The 13,879-nt window shown below is 39.9% G+C and overlaps 1 protein-coding gene and 1 long non-coding RNA gene across 2 annotated transcripts; both read right to left on the bottom strand.

Moving 5' to 3' along the window:
* Positions 1-246: 246 nt before the first annotated feature.
* On the bottom strand, positions 247-1,026 carry LOC134215155 (uncharacterized). Its single transcript, XR_009980048.1, has 3 exons — positions 902-1,026; positions 611-837; positions 247-551 (listed from the first exon to the last, which is right to left on the bottom strand). It is a non-coding gene; the product is annotated as an uncharacterized LOC134215155 (long non-coding RNA).
* A 9,006-nt stretch (positions 1,027-10,032) lies between these two features.
* On the bottom strand, positions 10,033-12,385 carry LOC134209257 (uncharacterized). The gene is made up of 3 exons (XM_062685238.1): positions 10,913-12,385; positions 10,546-10,695; positions 10,033-10,377 (listed from the first exon to the last, which is right to left on the bottom strand). The coding sequence occupies exons 1-3, from the start codon at positions 12,116-12,118 to the stop codon at positions 10,033-10,035; spliced, it is 1,701 nt and encodes a 566-aa protein (XP_062541222.1). The 5' UTR covers positions 12,119-12,385.
* Positions 12,386-13,879: the final 1,494 nt, after the last annotated feature.

Below are 13,879 nucleotides of genomic sequence, written 5' to 3' on the forward strand. Positions count from 1 at the left end.
CTACAGATTTTCATTCATTTTCATTTTTTCATTTATTTAGTTAACATCTAAACAGATAACACTGAATCAACAATTTGACGCTACAATGCACGGTTCGAGGCCGCATCTCTCCATCCTCGGATACGCCCCACGCTCGCCAAGTCGTTCTGCACCTGGTCTGCCCATCTTGCTCGCTGCGCTCCACGCCGTCTCGTACCTGCCGGATCGGAAGCGAACACCATCTTTGCAGGGTTGCTGTCCGGTCCTCTACAGATATGAATCTAATAGATTATTCCCAAGGAAGACCTACAGATCCTAGTATTCGGGAACGGTGTGTGCCAATGAAAGATGAACGACGAGTTCGCAGGGCATGCTGAAAGAATCATGTACGAACCAATCCTGCATATAGGTATTCGCATCAGATCTGGGTGGTGCGAGATAACGAAAGACGCAGCGAGCTAAGTGGATAGACAATATGCAAACAAACTTGGCGTGCATGCTGCGCAGCCGAAGATGAAGGAATGTGGCTGCGAACTAACTGTTGTGGCATCCAAATGTTGAATCAGAGTGATCTGTAGAAATATAATCTGAATAGATATAAAAAATAATGAAAATCGCTTCTCAAGCAGACCTTATTAGAGGTGATTGGGTTCGAACCCTGATCCGGTCAAAAAGTTTTCCGGGTGGAAAAATTTCAAGACTTTCCATTGGCTTAGTGAATTTGTGTTCACAGCAAGATATTCGCGTGCTTGAATGGCCAATTTGTTGAAACCCCTCATAGTTAATATGTGGAAATGTTTATCTGCTGCCGTAATGTTCCAAGAGGAATATGATGCCATGAAACCATTCTCCGGATTCCTACAAATAAACGAAAGCTTCTGTATTGACTTCGGAAATTGATCCTTAACACTCGACCACTTACCGTCAATTTGCAATCGTAAATTATTTCGATGAATGCAGCAGCAGGAACAGGAAGTGGCGATTTGAGGAGGTTCATTGGAGATGCACAACAGAAAGACTGCAGAAACAAACTGTTTTTTGACAAAGTCGAGAATTATTTAATTTTAGGTAAAAACTAACGTCATCATCTAAAATTGTCGAATACCCAAAAGTCGGTAAAAATTAACGATTATTATCGTTAATTTTTATCGACATTTAAAGTAAACATCCATTACCTAATTTTAGGTAAAATAAAAACCTAATTTTAGGTAATCTCTACTAAGAGTGTGGCTGATTCTGAAAGACAACACAGTAGCACCGCGGTGTCGCAAAAGGTAAGTAATGTAGTGAAGAGACATTCCGAGGGGTGTTTAAACATGTGATGCAATATGCAGTATAACATTTCAAAATAATATGCTACAAATCATCATATGACCCCATTTTGATTTCCGAGTTCAAAAATAAATTTTCGAAAAATGTAATTCAAATAGTTGAAAAATGTTAAATTACTATAATTTTTGCAATCATCGCACCCCTTGGCTATCGTTTTAAGGATTAAGTTGCCTTTTATGACGCAAGATGGTGTGATTGTGCTGTCCGTTGCCTAATGTATGGAGAATAGCGAAGTGGACTATATTGTTAATATATATATTGGTATTAGCCTTCTCTTCAGTCCCCTGCATGGTAAATACATTGCTATATGCACTGAAAAAAATTCCATGGTAACGTTACTATTTTGTAGACTACGCCATGTTTTTAAAACAACCACCAATTTTCAGTTATTGCGCACTTCCCACCTCGTTGGACTCCGCACTTCAGAAGTGCGACATAATCATAAGTGCGAGATGTCAAAATCCATTGTTCTCCAGGTTGGCGGGCTGACGAATCGGGTGAATCGGGTTGGCGCCAACGAAAGTTGTTTATGTTTTCGAATGAACACGAGGGCTCAGCACGGTTGCCAGAATATTTAGTTTGATCAGACTCTAGTAAAATAATAATGATTTATAGTTAAAGTTAAACTTTTCGCTACTTTCAAGTCAGTTATAATTTGAATTCTTTGGGGAAACATATTAGGATGATTGCAATAGTGGTTCAACAAAAAATGATTTTTCAAGTTTCATACATTTAGATGAACTTTGAAATAATAATATATAATCTAAAACATTTGACATCACTGCTCGAAGTGCGATCTATGATTTTCCCAAAAATCCATCGAGAGCTGGAATTGGCAATAAATTAACCACGCATTCGGACAAATACACCACTGATTCAGTTCATGCAACAACATTCCACCAGGACCACAGTTGATTTTTACTGCGCGCATACACTGCCAAAAATATTTATATAAGATATATGTGCCACCTGTCGTGATCCGCCGGCCATTTTCGAGGCGGTGGCCGGTGGCCGGTGGTTCACCTGACTGGATGACGTCCGTCGCTAACCACATTCTACACCAAACTGATGTCTCATTTCAAATGGGCTTTGCTCAAAGCCCCTTCCGAATCTTTCTTTCTCTTTCTATCTCCATCACGAACTTCTATCGTTGTTCACGAGCTATTGTTCGCTCCGTTGTTCGTTACCGCCAAAAATCAGATCGGTAGGTTTTACAAACCATTCGACCATTTTACCGAATGTAAATAATAATGGATTGGCGTAGGACCACAACTTGACTAATTTAATCTGCTTCATATACTTTCCTCTGATCCCTACAATCCCCTTCACCTCTACTCTCAAAATAAAATTCTATGTATAATAAAATATTTAGTTGAATTTATTATTTATTCAGTTTGAAAACAACTGAAATGTAGTTTAAACAAAATCAGCATCAACAGAGCATACAGCATCTTCAAGTAGCGTTTACTTAGGATGCATAATTCAGGTGATTCAGGTGAATAAGTGATTCGTATACGGATTATATTTTTTGTACATTTTCCTCACCATTGACATGGAAGAAGACAGAATCTTTCTATTCATTAACATTCGATCGGAGATGGATCAGATGGCAAACTCAGCGACCAACTAAAAGCAAATCCATTGTAATGAACACAGTTCAAGACCAGAGTTTAATAAAATTAACAAAAAATCATCAAGTCCCAACTGGAAGAAAAAAGATAGAACGCTTCAGAATGTAAATAAATATTTTTCGTTTCATTTTTTTTCTCGTTTTCAACTCGTCTAAATATTTTGACATTTTCGCATAGGCGTGGAAAAATAGTAGCCAAATAATTGGAAAAATAATTCGCCAAAAGCGGCTTTTGAGCAGCACTCAAGTGCAATTTAGATCTTATCAGCACTGTTACAATGTCATTAATGTGACTATAGAATCGAATTAATGCCATTTTTAACGGCTTAGTGGTTACTTGGGTATCCCTCAAACATCGAAGCCCGAAAATGTTCGACAACATATTTGTTATGAATATTAGTTTATTGTTCTAAAGCTTATTTTACACTAAAACGATCGTTGATTTTGTTTTGCTAGCATGTGTTTACCAGGCTTAAAACACAAATGAAGCAACAAAATAAAAAAATTCAAGTTGCATATTATATCTCTAAACAAATTAAAATGCTGATCGGGTTTGCTATCATGTGTGTTGAGTTTTTCAGGCTCAAGAAGAAATCAAGCCACAAAATCAGAAAAAAAAGTTTCAATAATCTAATCTGCTTAAACTATCTCTAGGCGAATAAAAAATGCTGATTTTGGGCTTGCTATCAAGAGTTGAGCTTTGAGAGTGAAATCAGGAGTGATTCAGTCTCATTCCAAATTTTCGACCACTATTCTAGTTTGCATCTGGAGCAAAATAGAACAAACATGTTGGTTTCTCCAGCAGTGTTCCATTCATGTTTTCCAAATTTTCAATTAAATGAAATCATTATGTTGCTGCCAAGAAAGGTGCCGTAATGGCAAAGTGGATTGATCCGTAGATAAAATGACGCATTCATACACCAAAACAATTGAAACATATTTGAATCTCGTGATTCAGTCGTGGTTCATATCTGCAGAAAATAGAACGGAGCGTTATACCAGTTTTATATTTTTGACATTTGACTGGTATAAAAATTGAATCTAGAACAGCTGCTGGGAAAATGAATGTTCCAGATTCATATTCAAACTGATAGCCCCGAACGATTTGAATCACTGCTGATTTTACTCTAAGGCTGAAGAATCTGAAATGAATTTTACATATTATTATATCTCAACACGAATGGAAATGCTGATTTTCGTTTTGCTATCATGAGTTGAGTTTTTCAGGCTCAAGAACAACAATCGAGCAACAAAATCAGAAAGGTATCTCAAGAAGGTATCATTGTTCACGTTCAGTTTTTCAGACTCATAAAAATCAGTCAAGGAACAAATTCAGAAAAAAATTAATTATCCATACAAAAATTGCCAACCGATCACTGCAAACGACCAAATTTATTGAGCGAGTGTTTGTATTATCGCTAGGTAATGCACTAACAGTTTTGATTTCGCAACGGATGAAAATAGACGTTTTGCCATTTGACGATAGTGAATCATTCGAAGTTTTCTCTTTTTCTTTCGTCCAATATGTATTACACCTTAATCAAACTTCACATGTTAGAAATTATTCGTAACACTTCACCCGAAATTGATTCCGTTCATTGCAACCGGACTAATTTCACTTTTTTTGCCATATCCGCTTTTCACTATTTTCGTGGAAACCGTACATTGCAACCGGATTTCGATAAATATGAAAGCACTCCGTCCATGACAACCGGATGCTTACAATTCATTATTCGGGCTTCGTTCATTTCTTCCGAAGCCTATTCCCTTCATTTCATCCAGAAAATTTCCCTTCAATTTTCTATGGGATTCAGTCATTCAAGAACACTCCGTTCATAGCAACCGGAGCTTTGGATTACATCCATCAATTTCTGTCATCCTACAAAATATTATTGGATACCGTTCATATCTCCCGGAATCCATTTTGCAAAGAAGCTATCCGTCCATCGCAACCGGAGCTTCATTTTCTACATTAGGCTTTGTTCATCACACCCAAAGCCTGATTCCGTACATTGCAACCGGATTTTTTCATTATATATTTTTTTATACCTTCCTTGGGAGCACTGCGCCATTTGTCGTGATCCGCCGGCCATTTTCGAGGCGGTGGCCGGTGGCCGGTGGTTCACCTGACTGGATGACGTCCGTCGCTAACCACATTCTACACCAAACTGATGTCTCATTTCAAATGGGCTTTGCTCAAAGCCCCTTCCGAATCTTTCTTTCTCTTTCTATCTCCATCACGAACTTCTATCGTTGTTCACGAGCTATTGTTCGCTCCGTTGTTCGTTACCGCCAAAAATCAGATCGGTAGGTTTTACAAACCCATGTCAAAATTTGGATTCGACCATTTTACCGAATGTAAATAATAATGGATTGGCGTAGGACCACAACTTGACTAATTTAATCTGCTTCATATACTTTCCTCTGATCCCTACACCACCGTTATAAAATTTTGCAATAGCTCCACCCTAATATAATCGATGTAGAACCACACATAAATTAAATAATTGCTAATTCGAGACCACACATAAAGTTTATTTGGATATATATTTTATTAGTAGTTCGCGTGGAAAATGGTTATGTGTGCGCTGATATACATCATAAGTTAAATCTATGGATTTTTGCCAATAAATATGTGTGGATTTTTAGTAGTGTAGTAAAATCAAACGGGTTTGTTGTCTGCTGAAAATCGTCGGTGCGTATTCTTAAATTAACCCTCGGAATGGTAGTTTCGACCGCAACATTTTTTTGCGTGTGGAGAATAGGTGCTACACTGACAAAAATCCAATCATGTTATTCGTGTGTGGCAAACATAAATTTTGGCTATAGCAATTCCTCAAAGATCAACCGTCTAAGACGAATTAAGTACGACTTCAGTCGAGTCAAGTACAAGACACTGAAGACGACCACACAGTTGTGGTCGAAATACGTATCTGCAAAGATAACGAAAATTAACTGGTGGAATTAAATGGACAGTACTTAATTCGTCTTAGACGGTTGAATACATTCCACTAAAAGAGCTATATATATTTTTCTCCTCAAAGATGTTATAATATGGTGGGCTTCTAATGCGAAGGTTTTTCTACAACTGTACACTCAGAATAATCTGCAATTTATACATATGTAAACGCGGTGCTTTTGCTATAGCATCGTAATCCTTCGAGTTTGACATTTCACTCCAGCACCTTCAGGTAACAATGTCTTACGAAACATTGTTTCGTCTAACATGCTCGCAAAATGATGGTAGAGGGGTTGGGCGATGATTTTTTCAGGAAAATGTTCAAGCTGTTACGTCTGTTTGTAATATGGGAATCTGGCGGTCAAGTCAGGAGCGGCTGCCATTAATTGTAGATGAGCTTTCGGATCAGGATGAAAAGGTACCTGCGTATACGATCAACGGTATTTGCTTGACCACGAAGATAGTTGGCGCTCTTTGTAGCGAGATGGATTTCCGAAAACGATTGAAACCGTCGCAAAGGAATTACATTTTGTCCGAAGGTTAGTACCGAGTTTAAGTTCATGAATTAAAATAATTGTAATAATAAACTTTTCATTAATAAGAATATTCCATGTGATGAGCTATGGAACTATGACATGTCCTGTAATTCATTTCAACAAGAAAACAAACAATTATTCCATTTACTTTTTATAATGTTAACCATATTTATTAATCCTTCCATTTCCAACGGTTTTCCAAATTCAAAAAAATCAATAAAAAAATGAAATTCAAATTTAAAATTTTTGGAGTATCGTTTACATTTGAACTGACTTGCCGTCTGTTGGTTTTGTCATCTGAAATGGAATAATCTTAAAAGGTTTTAAATAAAATTACATACTTTTACATACCTTACTTTACTGGTAAATGCGGTACATGAACATATTTTTTAGTTTCCCCGGTTTACGGATGTTGCGGTGTGGTCTTGGCTCCATAGCCTCTGCCTCAACCTTCTCAATGCAGTCAGACGTTTCCTGATTTACTGCCTGCTTTGAAATATTTTCAAGCGCCTTCATGTTTTCGTCTCTATGCTTGCTTGGTTCACAGACGCTCTCGTGTGAATTCGATTCAATCGGTTCAAAAACACCTACTTCCACCATTTCAGTCAGGGCCTCTCCTTTATCCGCACTAACATCCTTTTCAATGTCGTGTAGTATATCTGGTTTACGGTTCTGCTTGAGGCTTGATTCCGTTGGTTTATGCTTATCCGTTTCATGCTTATCTTCATCCGTCTCTTCAGTAACCCTCTTCTTATCGTTCGTCAGTTTATTTGATTTACGAGCATCCCGACGTGCTTTTGTTTCCTCGTATTCTTTTAGCCGTTCCGACTTACGGACAATCCGATGCGGTTTCGATGTTGGTTGTTCAGAAGTTGGTTCTACAATTGCAGCCGATTGATTCATGTTACTCATCTTTTCTTCAAAATCTTCCTCTTCGCAGTTTTCATTGGTTGATATCGGTACTTTCTTCAAGTCTTGAACATTACGAGAGTATTGTACTCCTCTACTGCTTCTCACTTCAACTTTTGCTCCGTTTCTCATTAAAACTGTATAACGTTCCTCAGAAAAAGAGGGATCTGTCTTATTCTTCTTAGAGGTGGCCATTATCACGACATCGCCAACGGTGATGTCTGAATGTTTTGCTCCTCGGCGAGCATCAGCATACGTTGCACTCTGAAGCTTTGTAAGCGCATCTCTTTCTCGAATGGCTTCACGGTCTATCTTCTCTCGTTTCGAATCCCACAAGGCTGGAAACGTACCTCTGTGTTTCCAGCCTACTAGTAATTCAAACGGTGTAACATACAACCTTGAATGAGGCTTAACTTTATTGTGCACGTGTACATACATCTCTAACGCCTTTCTCCAGTTTACACCTTCAAGCTTTGCTGCAGTCAGGGCTTTGATAATAGCCTGATTTTGGCGCTCGACTGATCCGTTCGTTTGCGGACATAGGGGAATTGATTTTCTAATCTTGACACCCTTCTGTTCCCAAAATTCAATGAATGACTAAATGAATGACTAAAGGAAGGCCCCAGATGAAAAATATCTTTTGTAGAGCTTCATTTGTAGTTTTTGCATCAATTGAACGCATTTCCACTACCGATATAAATCGTGAATACGTATCAACTAGAACCATAAATTCGCCAAAACCGCATCCATGAACGGTAAGGAAATCCACTTGCAAAATTTCCCATGGCCCTTCTGGAAGTGGACGGCTCGACAGAGGTATGGGGGGGTTCTTCCTGGAGATTGTTACGCATGTGATGCATTTTTTGACAAACTGTTCCACGTCTGAACTTATTCCAGGCCACCAAAAGTATTCACGCAGAATACGCTTCATCGCAGGAATACCTATATGTCCTTGGTGCGCTTCAAGCAGCGCCTTTTCTCGAAGTTTCAAAGGCAGTATAATCTTATCCTCTTTGAATATGATCGGACCTAGCAAACGAAGATCTTTCTCATGTAGTTTGTACTGTGATTGCTTCTTTAACCACAACCCTGATTCCATGGAACTCCGAACTTCGCTAGTTTCCACATCAATTTCCGATTCTAACTGGATGTCTTGCCATGTAATCTTCATGCCCTCAATGTCCAATGAGTAGAGCAAATGCCTTTCATCATGTTCATCAAAGGGTTCATCAACCTGAGACTTCGATATCAAGCGGGAGAGTGCATCGGCCACATTGAGGTGACCAGGAATTCGTTTAATTGAAAAATCGTAGCCTTGCAGCCTCAATGCCCATGCTTCTGCTCTGGACACTGATCGCTTGCTTGTCTTTAATCCTTCTCCGAAAATAAACTCGTTTGCTTCCGAGTCCGTCCGCACCACGAACGTTTTTGCTGTCAGGTAGAAGGTGAATCGCTCCACCCCCCAAACTATTGCTAGCGCCTCCTTTTGGGTTTGGGGGTATTTTTGTTCTGTCACAGTCAGCGCCTTCGATGCGCATGAAATTATTCGAGGTATTCCATTGCTGCTATACTGTACCAGAACCGCGCCTAATCCGGTTGGGGAAGCATCGACGAACAACTCCGTTTCGTCACGAATATCGAAAAAGCCTAGCTTGGAAATCGTTTTCAAGGCCTTTTCTTTCATGAATCGAAATTCTTCCTCTAGGTCCGTATTCCAGTAAAAATGGTCGGATTTAGCCAGTGCTCTCAGGTTCTCAGTTTTTTCGGCTCTGCTTATAATAAACCTCTCGCCAAAGTTCATGAGGCCCAAAAAACTCTTAACTTCCTGTTGTGTTTCCGGTCTTCTAAACTGACGGATTGCCTTAAGTTTCTCTTCCTCGAATTTCAAACCATCTTGGCCAACTTGGAACCCGATAAACTTGACAGATTGTCGACAGAAAACGCTTTTCTCCTTATTAATGGACACATTATGCTCGCTGAGTCTTTCCATTACAGCTTTCAAATTTTCGTCGTGCTCCGCCTTTGTCGAACCGAACACAAATATATCGTCGAGATAATTGCGGACGCCTTTGCAACCAGCTAAAACTTCAGTCTGGAGAATTTCCTGAAAGATGTCCGGAGCATTTGTGAGCCCAAATGGCAGCCTCTTGAAACGGTACATACCGTTACCAGCGAAAAAATTCGTCAGATGCCGTGACTTTTCATCCAACATCATATGAAAAAATGCGCTGGTGAGATCGATTGTGGAAAACCATTTACTACCGGGCAGATCGATCATAATCGATTCCAATGTAGGCATCTTAAAAGGACTGCGAATAATGGCCTTGTTTGGTCCCCTTAGATCTACCACTAACCGTATATCATGTTTCCCTTTTGGGACGACCAAAAGCGACGAGCAGTAGGATTTGTCCATGGTATTGTCAACATGCTCTATTATACCTGATTGCAATAACTCATTTAGCCGCCGTTCTGTTTCTGCTCGGAACGATGGAGGAATGCTGGTAAATATTTTTCGTGAAGGAGCCATAGATTCATCGTAATTTAGGACCACTGGGGCGACATTGAACTTGGGAAATTCCCTACTAATGTTTAATGAATACATTTCTCCCGGGAAATTGCATTTTGTCTCCATACGCAAAGGGACATCTAATCCGAGTTGAAGTACACTGTACCTCACTGCTGTATTTCTACCAAGAAGGGCCTGCGCGTTCTGAACAACATAAAACTTCTCCATGCAGCGAGTCTTCGCTAATGACAAGTTCTGCTTCGAACGTTGCCAATACTCGAATCTCTGCCGACGTTGCATAGGCTTTGAGTGGCAAATCACTCCCGTTTTGCACACAGAACAATTCTTGTCTCGACTCAGCTTTGTTCATGAGGACTTCAAAAGTACCAGCTCCTACTGTGTTAACATCCGCCCCAGAATCTATTAGGAAGGTTACTTCTACACCTGCTATTCTGCCTACTATGATTCCATCTGGTTTTCCAATATATGAAGAATTTTGAAAGTTTCGAATATGTTTGGGGTTTGTCTGAAACATCCCTAGCAGCACACATGTTTCACCTAGGTTACTGCAACTATTATGTGACCAGATTTAGTCACAATCAAGTTGCTGCAACCTTTTCTGTTTGACTTGTGCTGCTTGGGATATGAGAACTAATAATCGCACAATACTATTATACTATTAAAGTTAACCAACCGTGGAGTTTTCCAATTTTACTGATTTTTCTTGTTTGTTTATTTCTGTCTCTTTAGCAATACATGGCTCTCTGTCTTGGGGTTTACAAACATCAATAAGCTCTACGTTTTCAATCTCTGATTTTATAATCAGTGTTGGTAAACCGCTCTCCTATAATCGATTAATAAAAATAATAGAAAATATTACGTTTTGATACAAATCAAAATTTTCTTCGATGCAGTTCAGTTTGTAGTTAAAAAAAACAAAAGAATAACAAACGCATCATGAAGCAATCGATTTCACATGTAAGTTCGAGCCAATTCTTATATATAGATGATAAGCAAATTTATATTAGAGCATCGAATCATTCTGTATTAGGGGCACTTACGGATTCATCGGCCGAGTCGTCCTCATCCTTTTTGACAATCGCGATCTTTTTCGAATGTGGCGTGTCCTTATTATCGTTGCTGTTCCGACGTTTAGCATTTCCTGACGATAGCCGCTGATGACAGGCTCTCTCAATATGTCCCTTACGCTGACAGTTACGGCATAGCTTGGTAATAGCATGGCATTCGGATGGTTGGTGATACCTGCTCAAGCACCGCCAACACTCGATACGTGTCGTCGTATTACGGGTGAATTGTCGCCGATCGAATCCCCTGCCTCCTCGATTTCCTCTGAAGTTTCCGCTATTCCTTTGCTCTTGGACCGCTTGGTACCTCGTCGCATTTACGCCGCTACCCGAAGCAGTCGCGAAGTATCTTGGTTGTGAAAATTGTTGCTGACGATACCTTGTCGTGTTCTCGTTGTTTTTCCATGATTGATCATCTCTTGCCTGACCATAGGCAACAGCTGAGACCTCGGCCTGCTTTGTTCCGTGACTCTTGGCGAATATTTCCTCGTTCAATTGTTCCATTTCCACTGTTCTCACTTTTTCCAAAAGGTCTGCAATGGAGCCTCCTTTCCGTAGTATCTTCCTTCCGATCTCTCGAACTCTTCGGTTTAACGCATGGGACTGGATTGTGTCTGCCACTTGTTCTCCCAGATTAGCATCGCTGAAATCGCAGAGTTTCGCTACTGCGATAACTCTTTTCACGTATGCAACGTCCTTCTCTCCGGGTTGTTGCGTCAGCGATCTTAGCTTCTGCCGCTGCATGAAAGTATATTCTCTTGATCCGAAAAAAGCGTCCAAACGATGTACTGCATTCGAATATGGGGAGAGTGTAATGTCGGGAGCATCCGCGTTGGATGTTGTTCCCTCGAGGACATCCAATAACTTGGATCCTGCCTTGATTCTGAATATATTCATTTTTGTTGTCTCGTCTACCACTCCAGCTAGCTGCATAGAGGCTTCCAATAATAATTTCCATTGCTCATAGCACTTTCGATCAACATCCTCCTCCCCATCCGCAGGCTTACATTCCGGTACTTGCAGCGACGCGAATGATAAATTACTCATAGATGACATAAGTACTGAAGTGTGACCTTCAGCTGAAATGTCATCGCGCATAGTAGAGTGCAAGCGAGCGAAACTGCCTGACTCTCCAGATCTTTCGAATGATTTTATGTTCGATTTGGCTTTTTTTAATTTCATGACCAAAGACGCGTTTCGTTTTCTTTCTTCCTCTAATTCCTTCGCTAGATCAGCCGAGTCCGTTTGTCTTGTAATTTTCCTATGGATTTAAATTAAACAGTTTTAATGTTTTGAAATATTTAGCGATCTTTGGTTTACTCATATATTCCATTTCAAATACTTGTACTTCTACAATTGCCCAATAAAGACACAAGAAAATGTTTCTGAATTTTAATCTCAAAAGACGCCTTCTTATTATTATTATCAAATCGATTAATTTAACTTTATTTATTTCAGTCACAGCATTTCTTCTAACCGGTATTGAAGCTCATCTATGAGGAGTTCATCCATGAGATTCCGGGGCCGGTTTTCGCCCATTCAAGAAACACGGCCTTGAGAGCTAATTTACAACTATAGACAGACATCTCTGTTGAAGCCTCAGTATGTTGTCGAGAATCCTACCAGTGGGAGACCAAAGAATTTATATTCAAACGCTTAAATTGAAAAATGAGAGATGTAGAGAATCAAATAAAAAATCAGGTACGTTATCTCAATTCTTTTGATTTCAGTTTTTAATTCGTAGCTGAATATTCATTACGAGCCTACCAGGCTTTAGATCCTTCGGGTAATAAAGACGCACAAAAAAACAACTCAGAGGTTTATTTTCCACTCGTTGTGATATCCAACCAGTATTGTATTTGCCTTGTTGTGGTTTACTTCAAACCTGAACATCTGTTACGAGCTTACCAGGCTCTAGATCATTCGGGTGATGAAGAAGATAAACCAGATAACAATAGCAGAAGTGCAATAACCCACTCAGAGGTTTATGTTCAACGTTTTGTGATTCACCCGAATCAAGTGTCCTTTTGACACACCAACCCGCTCGGAGATTGGATTTTCATCTGAGATCGACTTCCTCGCATCAAATACACCAACCCTCTCGGAGGTTGAATTTTGAATTCATTATGATCCACCCGGATCAAGTGTCCTTTTGACATACTGTAGTCGGCGCTGGCCGATACTTTAGAAAATCGTGCGGCTTAAGCGCCACTCCATTCGGAGACCGCACGACGCGTCTGAATTGCCCGGTTGAGACTGCCTCAGGGCGAGTCCATTTGAAAACTCCGAAGAGGAGATCGAGCCAGCCCGCCTACTAACTACGCAGAAACTCGGGAAACTACCCTACCACACCTCAGCATAAATCTCAAAACTTCCAAACTATTTCTCCAAAGTACAGTATGAGATCACGCATACCCTCCAACGTTGCAACCAGCAATGCTACGTTGCACGTTCTCTTTTCATCACTGGTAACTTCAACTAAAGTCCACCAGAGGCGCAACCAACGCGGAAGAGCATGCGCAAACAGTCAAATTCCGCCACGCGGAAGACATTCAAACCTAACATTAAACGAACCGAAGCAACGGGAAAACACTTTCTCTCTTCAAAACTATAACGCAGAACATCTAACAATAATCCATCGGTTTGACAACACAGCCGGAATTTTATTTATTGATAGAAACGAAGAACATAATTAATTTTGCTAGCATGTTTAATGTTGTATTTTGCTCAATGACTTTCTACAAACTACATTTGTCCTGTCTGTGTGTGCGTTTTTTCTATCTACTCTATTCTAGCGTGCTCATGCATTGTGTCGTCCTATCCTCATTCAGCAATCAATGGACGACGAGTAACTTCACACCCGGGTGTCTAACAATAGAGGTTGGATGGGTCGTTCACGAATTACGTTTTATAAATTCCACATCCAACCTCAAAATTTTATGG

The sequence above is a fragment of the Armigeres subalbatus genome, chromosome 2, assembly GCF_024139115.2.
Source record: "Armigeres subalbatus isolate Guangzhou_Male chromosome 2, GZ_Asu_2, whole genome shotgun sequence".
Classification (NCBI taxonomy): domain Eukaryota; kingdom Metazoa; phylum Arthropoda; class Insecta; order Diptera; family Culicidae; genus Armigeres; species Armigeres subalbatus.